At 40.6% G+C, this 18799-nt stretch overlaps 1 protein-coding gene across 7 annotated transcripts in view; it reads right to left on the bottom strand.

The window, feature by feature from the left end:
• CRIM1 (cysteine rich transmembrane BMP regulator 1) overlaps window positions 1–18799 on the bottom strand; it is a 307580-nt gene that overhangs the window by 106644 nt on the left and 182137 nt on the right. For all 7 annotated transcript variants that reach the window (XM_075126992.1, XM_075126987.1, XM_048843698.2 and 4 more), the window contains one exon: window positions 17130–17327. In XM_075126992.1, the coding sequence (XP_074983093.1) occupies window positions 17130–17327 (198 nt within the window). The remainder of the gene's footprint in view (window positions 1–17129; window positions 17328–18799) is intronic.

The raw sequence follows: 18799 nt of genomic DNA, 5'->3' as shown, positions 1-18799 counted from the left end.
CAAAAGACTAGAGAGTAATTTAGTAGGTATTTGGCAGAAACCTATGAATATATAATGTTCTAGAGGAATGAAACAGATCATTGAAAAAGCTCTTTACCAGCTAAATCTCTCTCTATTGCAGTGTCATAGATAGTTCTTCCAGGTACCTTGATAATGCATGCATTCAGAACTCTCCCCTACTATGCATTCTGAATCTCAGAGATAAAGAAAGGTTGCACCTTAGTAGTACAATCTTCCTGACTCTTCTTGAAATTGGACAAAGGTTTCACTGGCCCTGGGTACCTTATACTCTGGGGTGTGTGGTTCAAATATTCTCCCGGATGAGCTGGGAACAGGCATTAGCTCAAAGTGGCAGTCAGGCAAAACCAACTTAACTTGACTCTAAGAATTTGTTAGTTTCCAGGGTGCCACAAGTACTCCTGTTCTTTTTGCGGATACAGACTAACACGGTTGCTACTCTGAAACCTTACAGAATTGTGTTTGCATTCTCTTGATTCACCTTGAAGAAGAGAGATTTAGGACAAACTAGCTGTTAACTGAACTGGTACAGGGCCAAATAAATTCACAGGGCCAAATTCTCTGCTAGTGTAAACTGGCACAGCATTATTGACTTCAATAGGGCTGCATCAATTTACAGCAACAGAGAACTTCTTCCAGTCTTCCATGATTGAATTGTGCCCATTTTTACCTAATGAAGTCTTGGATATGCTAAAATAATTGAACCCAACTGCACTTCAGCTGGGTTTCTGGAGCCCATTATTGATGACAATTGTTCAAGTTTCCCTTTATGAAGGCAGGGTGCGTGCTAGGCACACTTAAAGAGGAAGTGGTGAAGGTTCTGCTTATGAAAACCTCTCTTGTAACAATAACTTTTCCAATTACCAGACAGTCTCTCATTTGCAATTCTGAAAGAAGGTTATTGGTAAGTTTATGCTGGAACAACTTAGTTTTCTGGAACTCAAATACCTGGTTTCATATAAGGGTTTAAGGATGGAGAGCAGATTAGCTACGTTGACAATCTCTTGATGACAGATACAAGTCAACTGTACTTGCTGATTCTGTTAACTTTAAACAGCAGCCTTCAGTACCGTTCACCATGATGTTTTGTGACTTGCCTGCGAGAGCTCTCTTCGGTACTTTTATTTCTTCTCTAAGAGGTAGTTACCAAGATTGGTAATGAGACTATGAGACTCTGGTCAGCAATGACACCAAACACCTCTTTTCTTCTAACCCAGACACTGCATTTTCTGCGTTCTCCCAATGTCTGACCAACGTAGGGAAATGCATAGGAGCTAACTGGCTTAGCCTCAATAAGAGTAACATGGAAATAATGTTGACCTGTATGGGGGAAAACTGTTTAGGGATAGGTGCACAGACTATGGGAGGTATACATCTAATCTTTACCAGTATGGAATCCCTGGAGTCATTTGTGGTACATCCTGCCTTTTCCCATCTATTTCACCACAGTAATCCATGCCTTTTTAACCTCAAGACAAAAAAGTACATAATGTAGTCTACTTGGAACTACCCTAAGTAAAGCAACAGGAATATCTGGCTAATGTAGTATACAGCAGCCCATCTACGTGGGACAAGCCACTACACGATCTATCCCCTGCAACAGAGGGGGAACATGCTCAGAAGTGGGTTTTACACATTAGTGAGGAACAATTAACTAAAATCATTCTTCAGGTAGGACAAAAATCTCTTTTCTACACCAATTTAGTATCGGAGACTATAAAGTACACTGTTTTACCCAAAGGACAGCTTAACTGTACTATGATATATAGAACTCTTTCTGAACAATAGCTCAGATGGCGACTGTGCATCAAGGTACTGATTCTGATCTCACACTAGTGTAAATTCAAGTTCAATGGTGTAATCAAAACCAAAACAACCCCAAAACTGAAATGTCAGTGGTGTAAAACCCAGAGTATAGTATACAGTAAAATTATGAACTCCAGGTTGCCGCTCTACATAAAATCATTAGCTGAGGCTTCATTTTCAAGCTTCATGAGGTTTTCAGCACTATTGTGGGATGAACCCTAATGCCTTCTAGGATGAGAAAGTCCTTACATTTCTTAAGCCTCTTTAGTGGAATGTACTATCCATATTATTATGGATGACCGCCAATATTTTCAAGGCTGCTCTGAAAAAAAAATCAAAAACTCTCTCTAAAATCGGCAGAATTGTATAAATAATCTAGTAGTTCCTAGTATCTAGACAGTGAAACTCCAGTTCATTTAGCAATTCTGAATTTGGACAGGCTAAAGATAGCATTATTTCCTGAATGCTCTGAAAATTTGCCTTCACTTTAACAATGAATTTATACCTGGCAGGTTGAAGAATACTGCCCTTATGAAGATCCTGAAAGGCAAGTTCCTGAAGTTTCCAGAAACTCACTATACCAATGATCCAAACATATTTCATCAGAAAAGCAGGTTTGACTTAAGAAGAATGTAAGTGTTTTCAGGTTTGAACAAGAATTAATCAAACCAGATTATAGCCTCAGAATCTGTTTCCAGGGTGACTGGATATTTTTGTTTTCAGAAATTTCAATATTTTCCTCATTAACCTACCCTAGTATTCAACTTCTTATGCACATATCTACGTAGACCTGTAGACCTCTGTCCAATCCCTCTTTCAAGAAATGTAGCTCTTGTTGAACGGAGCTTTTTCCAGTCTACTGCCCTTTTGCGCTGCATCGTTTGGCAAATGTTGCGTAGTCACATAGATATGCTTATGGTAAGCTTCTGTGTCCATTACTTTTATTTATTTATTTAAACTTTATTTTCAAATTTATTAAAATGCACCTGTCATAAAAGGCACATATAGATTATTTAGAAAACACAACAAAACAGCTAAGTAAAAATCCCAAGCAATTAATTCAGGCAGACTGTGTGGCCACACTATGCAGCACAGCCTGTTCCTCAGTCTATAAACTAAAGATTCAGGGAACTACCATGTCTCTTCCCATTCCCTAAATCTCCACTGTCTTTGCTACACTGGAGTCCTGTCTTTATCATGAAGGATACTACAGCCTCCTTTATGACCTGGTGAGGACCAGAATTAATATGAGTGAGAGAGAAGAGGCCAGGGAGGAATTGTTTGGGAACATTTTAGTCTGTGATTGCAACCCAGTCAAAGCTGTGTGTACATTTTTGTAAAAATGAAATTTCCAAGGATAATACAGTATCTACATGTCCTATCACAGCCAAACGACAATATTGTAGTCAGGCACCTTAATAATTTTAAAGATATCCACAAACCAAATCACAAAATGACAGAAATTAGTGATGGAAAATTACCAGGTACCTCATCTAGACCATTCTTCTCCCAATGTAAGTGAGACCCATTTCCTTCAGAAGATTGTTTTGTGCTTCCTGTATTCAAAAAGTCTACCTGTCCCAAACATCTAACCAAGAGAATTAGCCAGCCAAGGACACTGTGACCCAAATTTTACAATGCCTGCTGGAGAGCAAACGGGCTTTTCTACTTTCTGCTCTGAAAACCTAAATACCAACATTCTTACAGTGTCTGTCAAACCCTGGAGTTATTGAAAAATTTGATTCAAGAGAGAAATTCCAGAGATTATGCCATTGCTACTATCCTAACAGTTGTCAGATCATTGACTATTCGCCTCAGCTCTGATGAGCCAAAGAAACACATCTAAGCCATGAAGTGAAGTCTATCAGAGTGATTCAGCCACATAGGCCTAAGAGAGCTATATTATGATTTGTCCATGAAATCCCTACATCAAGCTCCAAGTTAAACAATAAAAATGTCGAAGATGCCATACATGGCTTTACTGAAGAATTCCAGTCAAGAAATTCCAACAACAGAGATGGAGAAATAAAACCAGAAAACTGAGTCATAGTTATCCAGCAACCTGCTTACCCCATACACATTAACACTATCCAGCTACTCGGGTAAAGATTCATCCCATCCCTACTGTTTATTTGTATAGCCTTTCAGATAGGCATAGGTGTGAATATTTGGAAAGATGTGCTTCAGTACTCAATTTTAAATATATCATCAATTATTTTATAGCACTTAATAGTGTCCCAGGCAACTCATAATACAAATGAAAATACATAATCTATGCGCCAAAGAGTTTACAAACCGATTTCAGACTTGACTCAACAAAGTGGGGAAAGGTCACAAAAGCATAGAGAGTTCTGAGAGAAAAGGAAGACAGAATAACATAAGTAAGATTACACAGTTAATCAGCAATGGTTAGCGTTCATGGTGGAATATAGAAGAGGGATGGGTTTAGGGTTTATTTTAAAACATTAATTATAGCAAAATGAATAATGTCCTTAGATGGATAACTTCTTGCAGGCAGCATAGAAAATATGAGTTTTAAGGAGGGATTTGACTGAGAAGAGGGTAATGGATTTGAGGATGAGTTAAAGAAGGGCATTTGATTCACAAGGTGCTACATGGAATCAAGCGCAGGCATGTTTGTGGGAGAAATGGAGAAATGGATTATCAAGGCTGGCGTCAGTAGAAGAACGTAGTGGGAGTTAAAGAAAATAATGTTTACTTTTTCTGGAGGTTTACAAATCTCTGGAACTTGAGTCCTATAAACCATATTTCTCAAGGCAAACACATTGGTCTGGATTCAGGTCTGGAGTTTAAGACAAAACTTTCTTCAGTTATCAGAGTATGAAAAAAAAATAACCTAAACTTTTTTCCGTTATAAATAATGAAAACCCTTTTCTTTTTCCCATATGTGGATAACTCCACAATAGCCAAATACACCAGTGAAACTTGTCAAAAACATTTCTTTAAAAAAGACTTTTTGAATGGAAGATACCAGTAAATAAAACAGGAATTTAGAATGTCAGTGTTATCTCAGCTTTATCTTTAAAAGAATCAGGTATAAGTTATAAGTGTGCAGGAATCTAACATAATTGAACTGAACAGGACTTGTTAGTTAGTTTCATCTCCTACAAATCATTCTGCCATCCAAAAGGGGCAACACAGTAGAGAAAAAGTCTTTATTGCTTTTCACGTCTATAACTAGTTTTTGAAAAGTTATCTCTGCCAATAGATAGCATCTGAAATCTACGAATACGTTCTCCCAATCTAATACTGACTACTGGAAAGCATTCCTGATTTCTCTAGCATGCAAATGTAAGTTGGATCAGAAAAAATAAGACTAAAAATACTATATTAAAATATATACTTTTAAAATAATGCCATACATTACAGATCTGATGCCTATTTTGCAGTGGAACACAACATAAGTGAGAACTGGTCCATCAGTTGTGAAAAAGGATTGACAAAATTAAGGACAGAAATTGCCCCACAGGATTTAGTGTCCCCCCTCCACAGTGGGAGAATACAGGACTGACGGAATACGAAAATCACTATTTCCTGAAATTTATCTCTTTCAAAAAAAGTGAAGCAAGGAATCTATACTAGAAGGAACAGAACATTTCTCTTAAGTAGCAGATAAATATACTATATAATAAAAAGAAGAAATCATATGTGGTGTACTCATTTTGGATGACCTACAGTAACACAGCTTGTTCATGTCAGAATTACTATACATGGTAAATCTAAGCACAATTGAAAAGAAGAACATTTATTTTCACTGTGGTGTAATCTCCTGGGGTCAAATGATGCTGTGACAATATTTTTGGACTGCAATTCAATAAAACACTTTTGATCTCCATCCCATAGCTTAATCTTAAATTTGCAATGTAATATGACAGCAAAAATGACGAGTGGCATTTTGGGCTGCCTATGCAAAAAACACTGCTTTACTGAATGGAAGTAAAATTTATTCTCTCTGTGCATCTCTGGCACAAGAGCACTTTAAAAAATTTATTGCTTCTGTAGATCTCCATTTGAGGAAATCGTGGGCTGTACCTCCTGAGCCACAGACTCCTTAGTAGTATTAAAAGCACTTAAGCAGTAGATTTGTCTGCCACTCCACCAGAACATTACAAAGCAAGGAGTATAAAATACCACACCTCATAACCACATCCCTAGTCCATTCTGCTGCATACAGACCCAATTCCAATATTCTCTGCAGAAGAAGGAAGGGTCAAGGTAGATCTGAAGAGGCAATATATTCAGAGAACTCCAGCTACTGATAAATAAGCATACTTCATTACATTTCCTTTATTACATTGCCTCTGAAGATCACCACTAGAGTAAACAGCACTAGAAGATACTAGTAAGCAGCAATAACCCTCAAGAGAATGGCAGATCTTAAAAAGAGAATGAAGCACTGATCTCTACAATCTCTCCGGCCTGAGAATCAACATGTCAGCTGGTGAGATGATGCAGCAGAAACAGAAAGCCCAGCATATCAGAAAGGTCTGTTCAGGAGGGAAAAAAAATCTGTATAATCATAAATCAAAACAAGAGAAGGAAAAAGCAAACAACAAAAACCACCCTCAGTGTAGAGGACTGAATCAGCTCTTAGAGCCTGGCTATGGAGCTCCAACTTCCTAGAGGCATTCTTTCATCCCTTTGTGACATTGCACCCCATAATGCTTTATGGAAATATGCTTATGAATGTAAATATGACATAACTGGAATATGTTTTATGCTACATATACCATGTAACATACCTCTCCAAAGGTTATGATCTACTGAATATATCCATCCTATTTGTATGCATGTATCATTTTTGTATTCAAAGTTATAAATATTGGCTGTCTACTTGTTTGATTTTAAGTAAGGCATTTGGGCAGCTTCTTTAGAGAGGAATTTAAAAGTGAAGTGCCCAATCAAGAAACACTTAATGGACAATGGATCTTGGAAGGCTCCAATCCACATAAGAAGTCTACCTGAGGACATTCAAGGTAGCATGTGAACAATGGCTGCTACCTGTAAGTTCTGAGTCATGCATGGACATGTGACTTGCCCATGTGAATCCAAAACTCCATCTTGTAGCTGGGATTCTACACAGGGGGAGGAAGGGGTGTCCACCCACAAGAGAAAGTCTATTTAGACTCCTGGGAGACCCCTCCATTTTGTCTTCGGCTGGCTCAAGAGATAGACTCTCCACCCCCAAAGGTTACCTGAAAGAGACTGAAACAAAGGACAGTAACCACAGGGATGGGAGTGATTGCCAACTGTGCCCACATATCTATTCAGGGGACACCATCAAAGGGCCTAATAACATCAGCCACACTATCAGAGGCTCGTTCACCTGCACATCCACCAATGTGATATATGCCATCATGTGCCAACAATGCCCCTCTGCCATGTATATTGGTCAAACTGGACAGTCTCTACGTAAAAGAATAAATGGACACAAATCAGAAGTCAAGAATTATAACATTCATAAACCAGTCGGAGAACACTTCAATCTCTCTGGTCACGCAATCACAGACATGAAGGTCGCTATCTTACAACAAAAAAACTTCAAATCCAGACTCCAGCGAGAAACTGCTGAATTGGAATTCATTTGCAAATTGGATACTATTAATTTAGGCTTGAATAGAGACTGGGAGTGACTAAGTCATTATGCAAGGTAGCCTATTTCCCCTTGTTTTTTTCTACCCCCCCACCCCCCGACATTCTGGTTAAACTTGGATTTATGCTGGAAATGGCCCACCTTGATTATCATGCACATTGTAAGGAGAGTGGTCAGTTTGGATGAGCTATTGCCAGCAGGAGAGTGAGTTTGTGTGTGTGTGTGGGGGGGGGGGTGAGAAAACCTGGATTTGTGCTGGAAATGGCCCACCTTGATTATCATGCACATTGTAGGGAGAGTGGTCGCTTTGGATAAGCTATTAGCAGCAGGAGAGTGAGTTTTTGTGTGTTTTTTTGAAAAAATGGGGTGGGGGGGTGAGAAAACCTGTATTTGTGCTGGAAATGCCCCACCTTGATTTTCATACACATTGTGAGGAGAGTGGTCACTTTGGATAAGCTATTACTAGCAGGAGAGTGGTTTTTGGAGGGGGGTGGGGGGGTGAGAAAACCTGGATTTGTGCTGGAAATAGCCCACCTTGATTATCATACGCATTTTAAAGAGAGTGGTCACTTTGGATGGGCTATTACCAGCAGGAGAGTGAGTTGGGGGGGGGGGGGGCAGAGGGTGAGAAAACCTGGATTTCTGCTGGAAATGGCCCAACTTGATGATCACTTAGATAAGCTATTACCAGCAGGAGAGTGGGGTGGGAGGAGGTATTGTTTCATGGTCTCTGTGTATATATAATGTCTTCTGCAGTTTCCACAGCATGCATCCGATGAAGTGAGCTGTAGCTCACGAAAGCTCATGCTCAAATAAATTGGTTAGTCTCTAAGGTGCCACAAGTACTCCTTTTCTTTTTGACCAGATGGGGTTTGTGGATTCCGGCTGAAATGCCTAACAACTCTCCATGATTGTTTCCTTGAACAATTTAATAAATCTTTGAAGAACACATATTTGAGGAACAGATGTCCAAGACGGATGATGACAAGTAGAACCATCCTCAAACCAAAAAAGGCTGCAGTGATCCTATGAATTGTAGTCCAATCACATGTTTAATCAACATGTGGAAACTTCTAACTGCATTTCTGGCAAAGAAGATCCAGATAGTAGTAGCTTGCAAGGCAATGCTGTCTCCTGAGCAAAAAGGCTGCATAGTAAACACAAAAGGGACAAAAAGATCACTTCAAGCTGAACAGCAAGATCACAGGTTTCAGAGGAACAGCCGTGTTAGTCTGTATTCGCAAAAAGAAAAGGAGTACTTGTGGCACCTTAGAGACTAACCACAAGATCACAGAAGATGCAAAATAAAAAAACACACATGTAGAGATATAGACAGATTACCAAAAAGCATACGATAGCATCCCCACATTCGTGGATCTTTAAGACACTGAAAAGGGACAAGGTTCGTGTAAAGATCATTTCCTTTCTATAGCAGCCTATGGTTAACTGGAACACTCGACTACCTGGAAGGGACTCTCATTGATGAGGTCAAAATTAAGAGAGGAATTTTTAAAGGGATTCCTTATCAGTGCTGTTTGTGGAAGTAATGCTGCTGCTGACATGGATGCTCTGAGAGATAATCACAATTTATCATATCAGCAAAGAGAAAAACCAGTTAACCATTTGTTATAAATGGATTATCTGAAACTATACAGACATTCACAAAAGGAGATATAGAGAATGATGATGTGTAGAGAAGTTTGGCAAAGATATAAAGCTATGGGTTGGCATGGCTAAATTTGTGCCAGCATCTGTAAAGAGGGTCAGGGGGAAAATCAGATTGCATACAAGTTACTATCCAAGATCTCTCTCAGCATGGCATCTTCAAATAACTTGGTCTCAGGGAAATGTCTGAGTTATAACATGCGGGTAAAAGAAGTGAGAAAAGAATATTACAGACAAATAAGAAATACCCTAAAGACAAAACTCAACTTGAAGAATTTGATCCGAGCCACTAATATGAGGATGATACCAGTTGTACAGTAAACTGCCAGAGTGATCAAGTGGCATCAAGAGGAGAAGATAAAATTTGACACCCAAACAAGGAAGTTCCTGAAGAGACAAAGTAATTAATGTCAATCAAAATGTGGACATGATGTACATTCGACAATGTAATGGATGAAAAGGTCTGCTTTTTGTGGAGAAAGCAATTTACAATGAGGACTGTAACATCAAAATATATGTGGAATTAGCCAGAGTAAAAGATCATCTGGTTGTGATAACAAGTGACAGCCAAGCATGCATCTCAGCCCTAAAAAGCATAAAAGAAAGGAGAAAGCAAATTGCCAGAGAAAAGACTTGGAAAGCTTTACTCAGAAATCAAAGCACAGACAGTGATGGAGACCCACCAAACCCATTAGCGACAGAAGATTAACGAACTCATAGCTTGTAGGAGAACAGCTCAAAAGAGAGAGACTATCAGACAGACTCATTAGGAACAACACACGAGCAATCCTTACGGCTTAATTACACTTGAAACAAAACTGACCTATAGAAATGCTCCCTGAACTGCAGAATATGTTCCAAAAAGGAAGAAACAGGGGAGCATGTGTTAAGCACTTGCAGGAGCCTGGCTGGGAGAGCATATCTGAAGAGACAATAAGGTTGCCAAGTGTCTGCATTGGAGTCTCTTCATCAAGTGCAGATGTAAATGAACCATGCAGTATAAAAACCACCGAATGGAAAGCACTCTAAAGAATGAAGAGGCAATTGTCATAGACCAAACGGTGCAGACAAGCAGGTCGGACATAATTATTGTAGAAAAGATGACAAATAAGACTATGTTTACTAATATTGCTACACCAGCAGACAGAAACATAAAAAAATGAAAAGATAAGACAGCAAAGTATGAAGAACTATGCCACAAAGTGGAATGATTATGGAAAACTAGAATAAAGACAATCCCTGTGATTTCTGGAGCATTCGGAGAGATCCCTAAGGATTTGAATGAGCACCTCAAGAACATGTTAGGAGTGCAAGGTATAACAATGACCTCCAGAAAAGCGCCCTCTTAGGCACTATAAAAATTTTAACAAGAGTCAAGACAACCAGTGCACCTGAGCACCTACAATGCAGGAATTCTGTAGAAGGTTTAATAAAACTCCTGACTACACAGACCTACAGAGTCAGTTCATGGTCAGGATTTATTGGTGAGTCACAGGGATAAAACTTTTAAACGGTAGCTTTTCCTTTTTTAAGGCTAAAGATCTGGTATGTTGTGAAGGCTTTATGTTTAAAAAAACCCCAAACTTCCCCATGATGCAGTAGTGAGAGACGATGATAATTAAAAGCAGTGTGTCCAAACCAGCCCTAATTTTGGATTCTTGATCTGAGACTCTGAAGAAGTAGGAAAGGTGAATAGCAAGTGTGAATTTGCAGAGGCTGCAGTCTAAAACAACAGTTGCTGGTAAGTAACCTCTCTCCTCTTCAAGTGGCCTCTGCATATTCCCACTTGGAGGAGATTCGCAAAAAGTACACCTTAGGAAGGTTGGTTAAGGAGCACTAGGTGAACAAGGGCTGCAAAGGTGCCAAAATAAACATCAACTCTGGATGGCAGCTAAAGAGAGTAGTAGGAGGAAGTGCAATTTTACTCACCCAGATCAGACCTCCATGAAAAACAAATATTTGCTCCAAGCACCTAGAAAGCTTCAATTACTAGCCTTGCAAATTCTTCAAAAAAAAAAAAAAAAAAAAGGTAATATGCAGGTATGTAGTGGATACTAACTTTGTATCAGTTGAATACCATCTGGTGTCTCCAGAAGAATGAATGCCCAGCGAGCTATAACAAGCCTGTAAAAAAAGACTTGGGGAGATACAGACTATAAATGGGGATAAGGACATCAACCAAACCACATTTTCCATATGGATTATACTTTAGATGATTGGCAATTTGGCCTGTATCTGACAATCTGGACTGTAGCTATGGCCACGAGGATAGGTTTATGATACAGATGATCATCTGACCAATAACAGACTAGAGATCACCAGAGCTTTTTCAAACAAGGCTCCAACCCAAAAACAAAAAAGATACATGTTCCAGGGGGAATTACCCTGGGGAAACTAGATGAATGTGTCCATCCTATGGTATTCCCAGTGCAACAAAGTGCGTTGTTAATAAAAAATTTAAATTTCCTTTGGCATGGCCATCAAGACAAAGCAACTACCTGAAGCAATTCGAGCAGCACATGGAGTAACACTTCTATAAATTAAGGTACTACAAGATAAAGGAGGACTGTTGCCACACAACATATGAGAACGAAAGTTGCAATCACAACCTGTGCAGCCTGGCAGAATTCAAACACAGTATTTATAGCAACATGAAGAGGCAAAAGAGGTTTTATTGGTCAAAAGCTATTGCTTTAAAATAGCAGCCACTAAACTTCCAAAGAATGTACCCAGAATTCAGGGTAGAACCCAGGCTCAGGTTTGTGCTCGTAACCCAATATGAAGACAACTCTCCAGTGAACTGGAAAGCAAAGTTAAACAGACCTATGATGTTTGAAGACAAAACTGCCAAGATCTGATTAGGGCTACTGGCGTCATCTTGGTTCCATCCTCACTTACCTGGAGGCGGATCTCCTGAACCAAGTGAATCAGAGGGAATATGAAGAAGAGTTCCTGATTCCAATCGAAGAAAGTGGAATCTGCCAATGACATGGGATTTTGCTTGACCCTGACACAGAACTAAACACAATGGATGTTATCCTTCATAATAATGAGATCTACCTACAGAGCCTACCCTGGCATAACAGATAATGTCAAAATGAGATCTAACTAGATAGACAAGGCGAGTGAGTTAATATCTTTTATTGGACCAACTTCTGCTGGTGAGAGAGCAGAGAGACAAGCTTTCACGTTTATTCAGGGCTCTTCTTCAGGTCATTCCAGTAAATTCCAGTCTACACCAGCATCTCACACACTAACTGGCCTGCTAAGTGGACCCTACTAGCACGCACTCAAACTTCCCAAGCATGCATTAATGTAGTACTGTTTGAAAGAGATGGAACTACATTCATACACTGTAGGAAACTTTGTGTATGCCAAAGTCCAAACAGGCCAATTAACACATGATAAATGGTACAGACTAGAATTTACACCCATTGGTCCAGACTAATGCACCACGTAGACAAGCCCTAAATCTCATCTGAGAATTGCAAATTATAAATTAAGTGCTTTATCATTCGGCACTGTCACTATCTGCATGCTCATTTTCAGGTCAGTTTAGTACAATCAATATGAGAACACTCCTTAGGCATCTGCACCTGAAACAAATTGTTTGCTAAAACAGAGGATGAATGTTCTGGGCACTAGATTCAGCCAATCTAGAGAAAGGTCTGAGGACCTCTGAACCACTTATACCAGACATATAGCCTCACTGCATAGGATTCTCTTGAACCTGCAGAGCTGGGTCTTGAGCAATGGACTGCTAAGTATAGAGTTGATGGCGCCAGAAAATGAAGGGTGGTGCACTGCTGGTACCGTACAGTCAGCAGACCTTGACAAATCTTGACAAATTTATTGAGGCTACAGCACCCATTTAGTAAGTGGAATTTGAGAGACAGTCAACAGCACTGACATTGGACCCAGCTGATTTGGACAAACCCTGGGACCTGGGTATTGCTGATTCTGAGTACGTACCCCCTTTGACAAGCAGTTTGCCCAAATTAACAGTGCTGGATCTTTAGCACCAAATTATGACGACTTAGAACAGATCTTAGGTCCTGACTGCCATTTCAAGTGGGTACAGAATGACTTCCAACTAGTGGTTCATCAAAGCCACTGGTGATATATCCTTGGAACTGGTGGAACCAGGGACCTTAGCGCTTCTTATCCTGTGTGCCAAACCACTTCAAGCAAGTGGCTCATAAGAGTCAATTATACTACATCAGCACCACTAGACCTCGTCAACCTGAATGGATGCTGTGACTTAATGTCACTTATATTGGTTCTGGATTACTTCAAGCAAGTCAACGGTGCTGAAACCTTGGCATCAAATTCAGATGATCCAGACTCTGTTGGGGATGTTAATGCTGTGCATAATGAACACTAGGCCACTTCCTCAAGAAGTTCACCAGAGTCCGCAGTACTGGATTGTAGGCACTGGATTCAGTTGAACTTGCATGAATTAGTGCAATTTATAGTGGGCACCTAGCCACCTCTGGTTCACTACAGCCTATGGTGCCAGATCCTACACACAAACTTAGGTGAAGGGATCTAGGTGTTATGTCAGTGGTCCTGGGACCTCCGTTGTGTGTTGATCGTGCTGGGACCTTGACAATAGGCTTGGGCAGCCAATTAAGACTGGGGACCATTTAAACCAGGCAAAGGCTCCAAAGCCAGAGGTGCACTTACAAGTTGCCAGATTTATTCGACTGAGCTTGAGAAGCCTTCCCATCAGCAAAGTGAGAAGCACCTCTCTCACTCCATATAGGTCCAGATGATATCCATGCCAGATGGGGATAATTTTACTTTTGTTAAAAGAAATCTGTAGTAACTGACAATCTAAACAAAAACAGCCCTGAGAGGGCAAGAGAAAAGCAAAAACTGATGAGGGAAGAATCAAGGATATTGTGCATTAAAAGCTCAGAACACCTCTGACAGGTAGGAAGGAACTGAGGGGCAACTGGGGACACTGCTCCTTCTATACCCTTGGAATCGTCTGTCAGGGGAAAGTGAAGGAGAGGCAAGTGACCCCCAAATGGACAATACTCTTCAGAAGATTCCAGAGCTCAACACTAGGAGTTGCCAGTCCCAAGGGGAATACGCAGAGACCACTCAATATAAGGTTCTAATATCCTATAATCGACCCCTTTATCCACCCAGTTCCCCTTTTTTACTCTACGTTTAAAAGAGAAGGGATCCTGTTATTCCCCAACTTAAAAAAAAAAATCCCATAGGAAACTGATTCTCATCGTTTCTAGTCTTATGCAACAGGACATCCAATAATCCGTTTATAAAATTCATATGCTCTAACAACATACTTCTGCTTCTTATTGTTCAAGAGGAGCAACTGTGATCTAAAACAAATGGACAATATAGAAACCTCCCATTTTCTAGATTTGCAAGTCAGCAGATGTTTATACTTTTCCTTCAGTGCCTGTTGATTATAAAATGCTGTTCTGGGCAGGTATCTGCCTGGAGCTAATTTAAAAACTCAGCCAATTATGTAAAAGAGAGCTATTTCCATGAGGAAATGAAAGCTAGCAGCTGAGACTGTAAAAAAAATGAAATCCATGAAAAGTAAGGCAGCTAGCTCATTCAGATTCTGGCTTGAGTATAAATGTTTAATCAAAAATGGATCCAGGAAGTCAGAAGATAAATAAAATGTCTTTGAGGAATCTCTTATTTTTAGGGTAGCAGTCTATGATTTTGAATCCCATTGTTTTGTTTCCTTCAATTTCAGATATTTTCTTAATTCTATAATATATAAAAGCAGAGAAAGAATAATGGTGAAATTTTATACAAATGTTTCCTCTTCTTCCACCCTGTTCCATGATGTGTTTAGGGGTGAGAACATTTAGTTTCTTCTCCTTTCCTCTTCATGTGGAGAGGGTAGATTGGAGAGGGACCTTGCAATTCCAGCATTATGAGATGGTGCATCTGTGCTCTTCTTTAATTAGCGTGATACCTCTCTTGTGGCCAGTATGCTGCCGGGCTGAGTCAGCGGCATATTAACGCCTACACTGACAAGGCCTAAGGTGGCAAATTTGCAGGGGTGGCAAATTTATAATAGCAGCCAGAGGCTGTTTCCCCCGGTGCCGGTTCATGCCCTCTGCCCCCGGCCCCGCCCCAACTCCACCGCTTCCCTGCCCCCCATTCCCCGCCCCCTCCCTGCCCCTATCGGTCCCCTTCCCCAAATCCCCGCCCCGGCCCTGCCTCCTCTCCTGAGCGCGCTGCGTTCCCTCCTCTTCCCCCCTCCTGCGCGAAGCTGTTTCACGCACAAGCATTGGCAGGGAGTGGGGAGAAGCAGGACCTGGCGGTGCACTCAGGGGAGGAGTCGGAGACTGAGTGGAGGTGAGCTGCGGCGGGGGGGGCCGGGAGCTGCTGGGGGGTGGGGCGGCAATTATTTCAGGGCCTAGGAGCGGCAAAATCATTAATCCGCCACTGGGCTGAGTAGGCATGGTTTTCCACAGGGCCATGCACTGAGGGGTAATTCCATATCCATTACAGAAAAGCACTGATTACAGTAAATACCACTGTCATGCTTATTGTGTTCCTTTACTGGTTTCAGAAGATTAGTATACAACGGAATCTCTGAGGCTTACACAGTGCATCCTTACTGAAATCCAGACAGTTGTTGGAAACATTGGCTCCAACTCATAAATACAGAATATTTTCTGGAAACTTTCAAAGATCAAAGTTTTTATAGCTCCTGGAAAAAATTCCATTGACTTTAATGAGATTTGTATCTACCCCTCAATGAACTCAAATATTTAAGTGTATGAGGTAACAGAAGCAAACCAAAGGCAGCTTAAAGTGAGGAACATCATTTAAATTCACACATTTTATTCATGAAATAGTATATTTTTTAAAACATACATACATAGCAATTTAATAATTAAAAAAAACACAAAACCCCCAAAATTTATACATTAATTTTCCAAAAAGGAAAGACTAATTTATATAGATAATTGATGCAGGTTTTATGTAACGCTGGTCAAATTATCTTGTTGGAAAAAGTTTTCATCCAATTTTTGGCACTACTTCCAAAAATGGATATTTTAATTAAAGCATTTTGATTTTCTTAATGTTTTATTATTTTCAACCTAAGCTTTTTTCTTTTTCCATTTTTGTTGAATGTTCATTGTTTTATTTGTACTTGTTTATCTTTTCCACTTCAATATTAACTGGTCGCCTTAATCAAATGTTAAGATTAAAAACTTCAGTTTTTCAAATATCTCACAATAAAAATATTTTTGAAAGTGAAAAATATTAACAAATATTCTACTAAATTTTTGAAAAGTAAATTACCAGTTAGTTTTGAAAATCAGCAGAATGACAGTATCTTGAAAATTCTGTGAACTTTTCCTTGCCATCCCAAACATATTCAAGTTTTGAGTGAGCCCAACTCAGCTGAATACTGTATATCCTTTAACAACCTCAGCATATACACTAACACACTATAAATATTGCTAAGAAGATACAAATTGCTCAGCCTCCAAAAGACTTACACAATGGGGACTGGATGCCCAGCAGCCTTAGACTCCTTTGAAAATGCTAGCCTATGAATAGCCTCAACATAATGTTAAGCATCTGCTTAAGCCTTTGCAGGGTCAGGGCCAAAAAATGCATCTCTGCCACCATTTCCTCATACAAAACATTAACTTCTGTACTCTGGAGAAAATGGGACACCCCCAGTTGCTCACCCCCCACCCTCCGGCATGAGACAGTCACCCTGAAGAGGGCCCCATCAGGAATCTGTCACTGGAACCTTACAAGGGGTCCCCTGTCGCCTGTCACTGGAACCCTGCCAGGCCCCACTGGTTGCCAGCGCCAGAGTCCCGCAGCCCCTGCCATGTCACAAATGTAGCCTTAAGCACGAGTGTCCAGTAGAATTTGTCCTGACCTACACAAGTCAGTAATGGTCACCTTATCACAATTATGACTCAAAGTGATAATGTTATCTAATGAAGACAAGCCCTTACAGGGAGGCTTCTACTGGGAGACAGCATTTGAAATGAATATATCTTACCTTCACACACTGGGCAGCATTCCCCAGGTACCTTAACAGGATTCAGGCAACTCTGTCCACAGGCTGTTGCCACACAGTGAGGGTCTCCATTGATACACTGGCAGAAAGTGCAGTCATCTTCTCTCCATCGATCTCCATGTGCTTGGATCTGACCATTGGCATAGCAGCCAGCAGGGTTATTAACTGGATATACTGGATCTAAATCAAGACAAATTATAATAAGAAGAGACAGTTTATTCTCCCTGTTATGCCTGGAAGATATATATAAACATGCAGTTTGATATCACTGTTATAGAGGCTGGCCTTGAGACCCTTTTCCCTTTCTGGAAAAGAGCTCAACGCATTCCTGGGGACTTGGTCCTCAGCCAGGTGATGGGTCTGGAGCAGCGGTTCTCAAACTGTGGGTTGGGACCCTAAAGTGGGCCACAACCCCATTTTAAGGGGGTCGTCACGGCTGGCGTTAGACTTGCTGGAGCCCAGGGCCGAAGCCCAAGCCCCACCACACGGGGCCGAAGCCTAAGGGCTTCAGACCTGAGTGGTAGGGTTTGGGTGACAGGCCCCCCTGCCTGGGGCTGAAGTTCTTGGGCTTCAGCTTTGCCCTTCCCCCAGAGCTGTGGGGCTGGGGCTTTGCCCCCCCCCCAACCGGGATAGTGAGATTCAGGCAGGCTCAGGCTTCGGTCCCCACTCCTAGGGTCATATAATGAGTTTTGTTGTGTCACAAGGAGGTCATGGTGCAATGAAATTTGAGAATCCCTGGACTGGAGACCCAGGTAACTCCTTTTTCATTTACACTTGGCAAGAAGACTGGGCCCTTTTCTTTCAGGGGCTAACCTTGTCACTATGATCCATGCTTTAGTCATCTTCAGATTAGGCTACTGTAATATGCTCTGCATATTACAGCCACTTGGAAATTCAGTTGGTACAAAATGCAGCATCCTGATTGGAAAGGGTGTTTATGACAGGAATCAAATTGCTCCAGAATGCACACAACTTACAGTAAATTTCCAAGTGTATTTTAAGGTATTGGTTTTAAACTATGCAACACCTTAAATGGGTTAGATCATGGTTACCTCAGAGACCACTTCTCTTCTATGTGATACCATGAAAGGTGAGACCCAGTTCAAGCCTTGTTTTGACAGACAAGAAATATGGATTTCAATTTAAATTGTGCTAGCTCAATCTCATTAGTTTAACGTAACTGAAGAGCCCATTCAATGCTTTTTAAAGTTTTTCAGCCATGTTAAGCTAGCTCGACTGAGCTCACACAATTGAACTCACACCACTTTTGCCTTGATTTTTGTGTCTGGGCATGGTCTCACAGAAGGCTGGAGGTAGGACATTCTCCATTAGAGCTCCTTGATTATGGAAACTGCTACCTCCCCCAGGGCCCAGATGCATGACCTTTAAGTCACATTGCAAGGATAGTTTGTTCTACCATTTTTTTTTCTGAAGTGAAGAAATGACGGTCATCGGTGAAGCAGCGTACACAAATTGGAGTTGGTGGTATCGGATGTGTCTATTATTTTAGTTAGCTGGTTTGAATTGTAATTGTTTTTATAAAAATTTTACTTGCCCAGAATGTTAGATGGATGTATATTTTAAAATAAAACTAAATAAAACCAATCTTTCAAGTCTTTTGGCCTCTGGTGATCCCAGTACATTCAGAGGCA

This window comes from Caretta caretta, chromosome 3 (assembly GCF_965140235.1).
Source record: "Caretta caretta isolate rCarCar2 chromosome 3, rCarCar1.hap1, whole genome shotgun sequence".
Taxonomy (NCBI): Eukaryota; Metazoa; Chordata; order Testudines; family Cheloniidae; genus Caretta; species Caretta caretta.
This window is presented reverse-complemented; position numbering and strand designations above follow the sequence as displayed.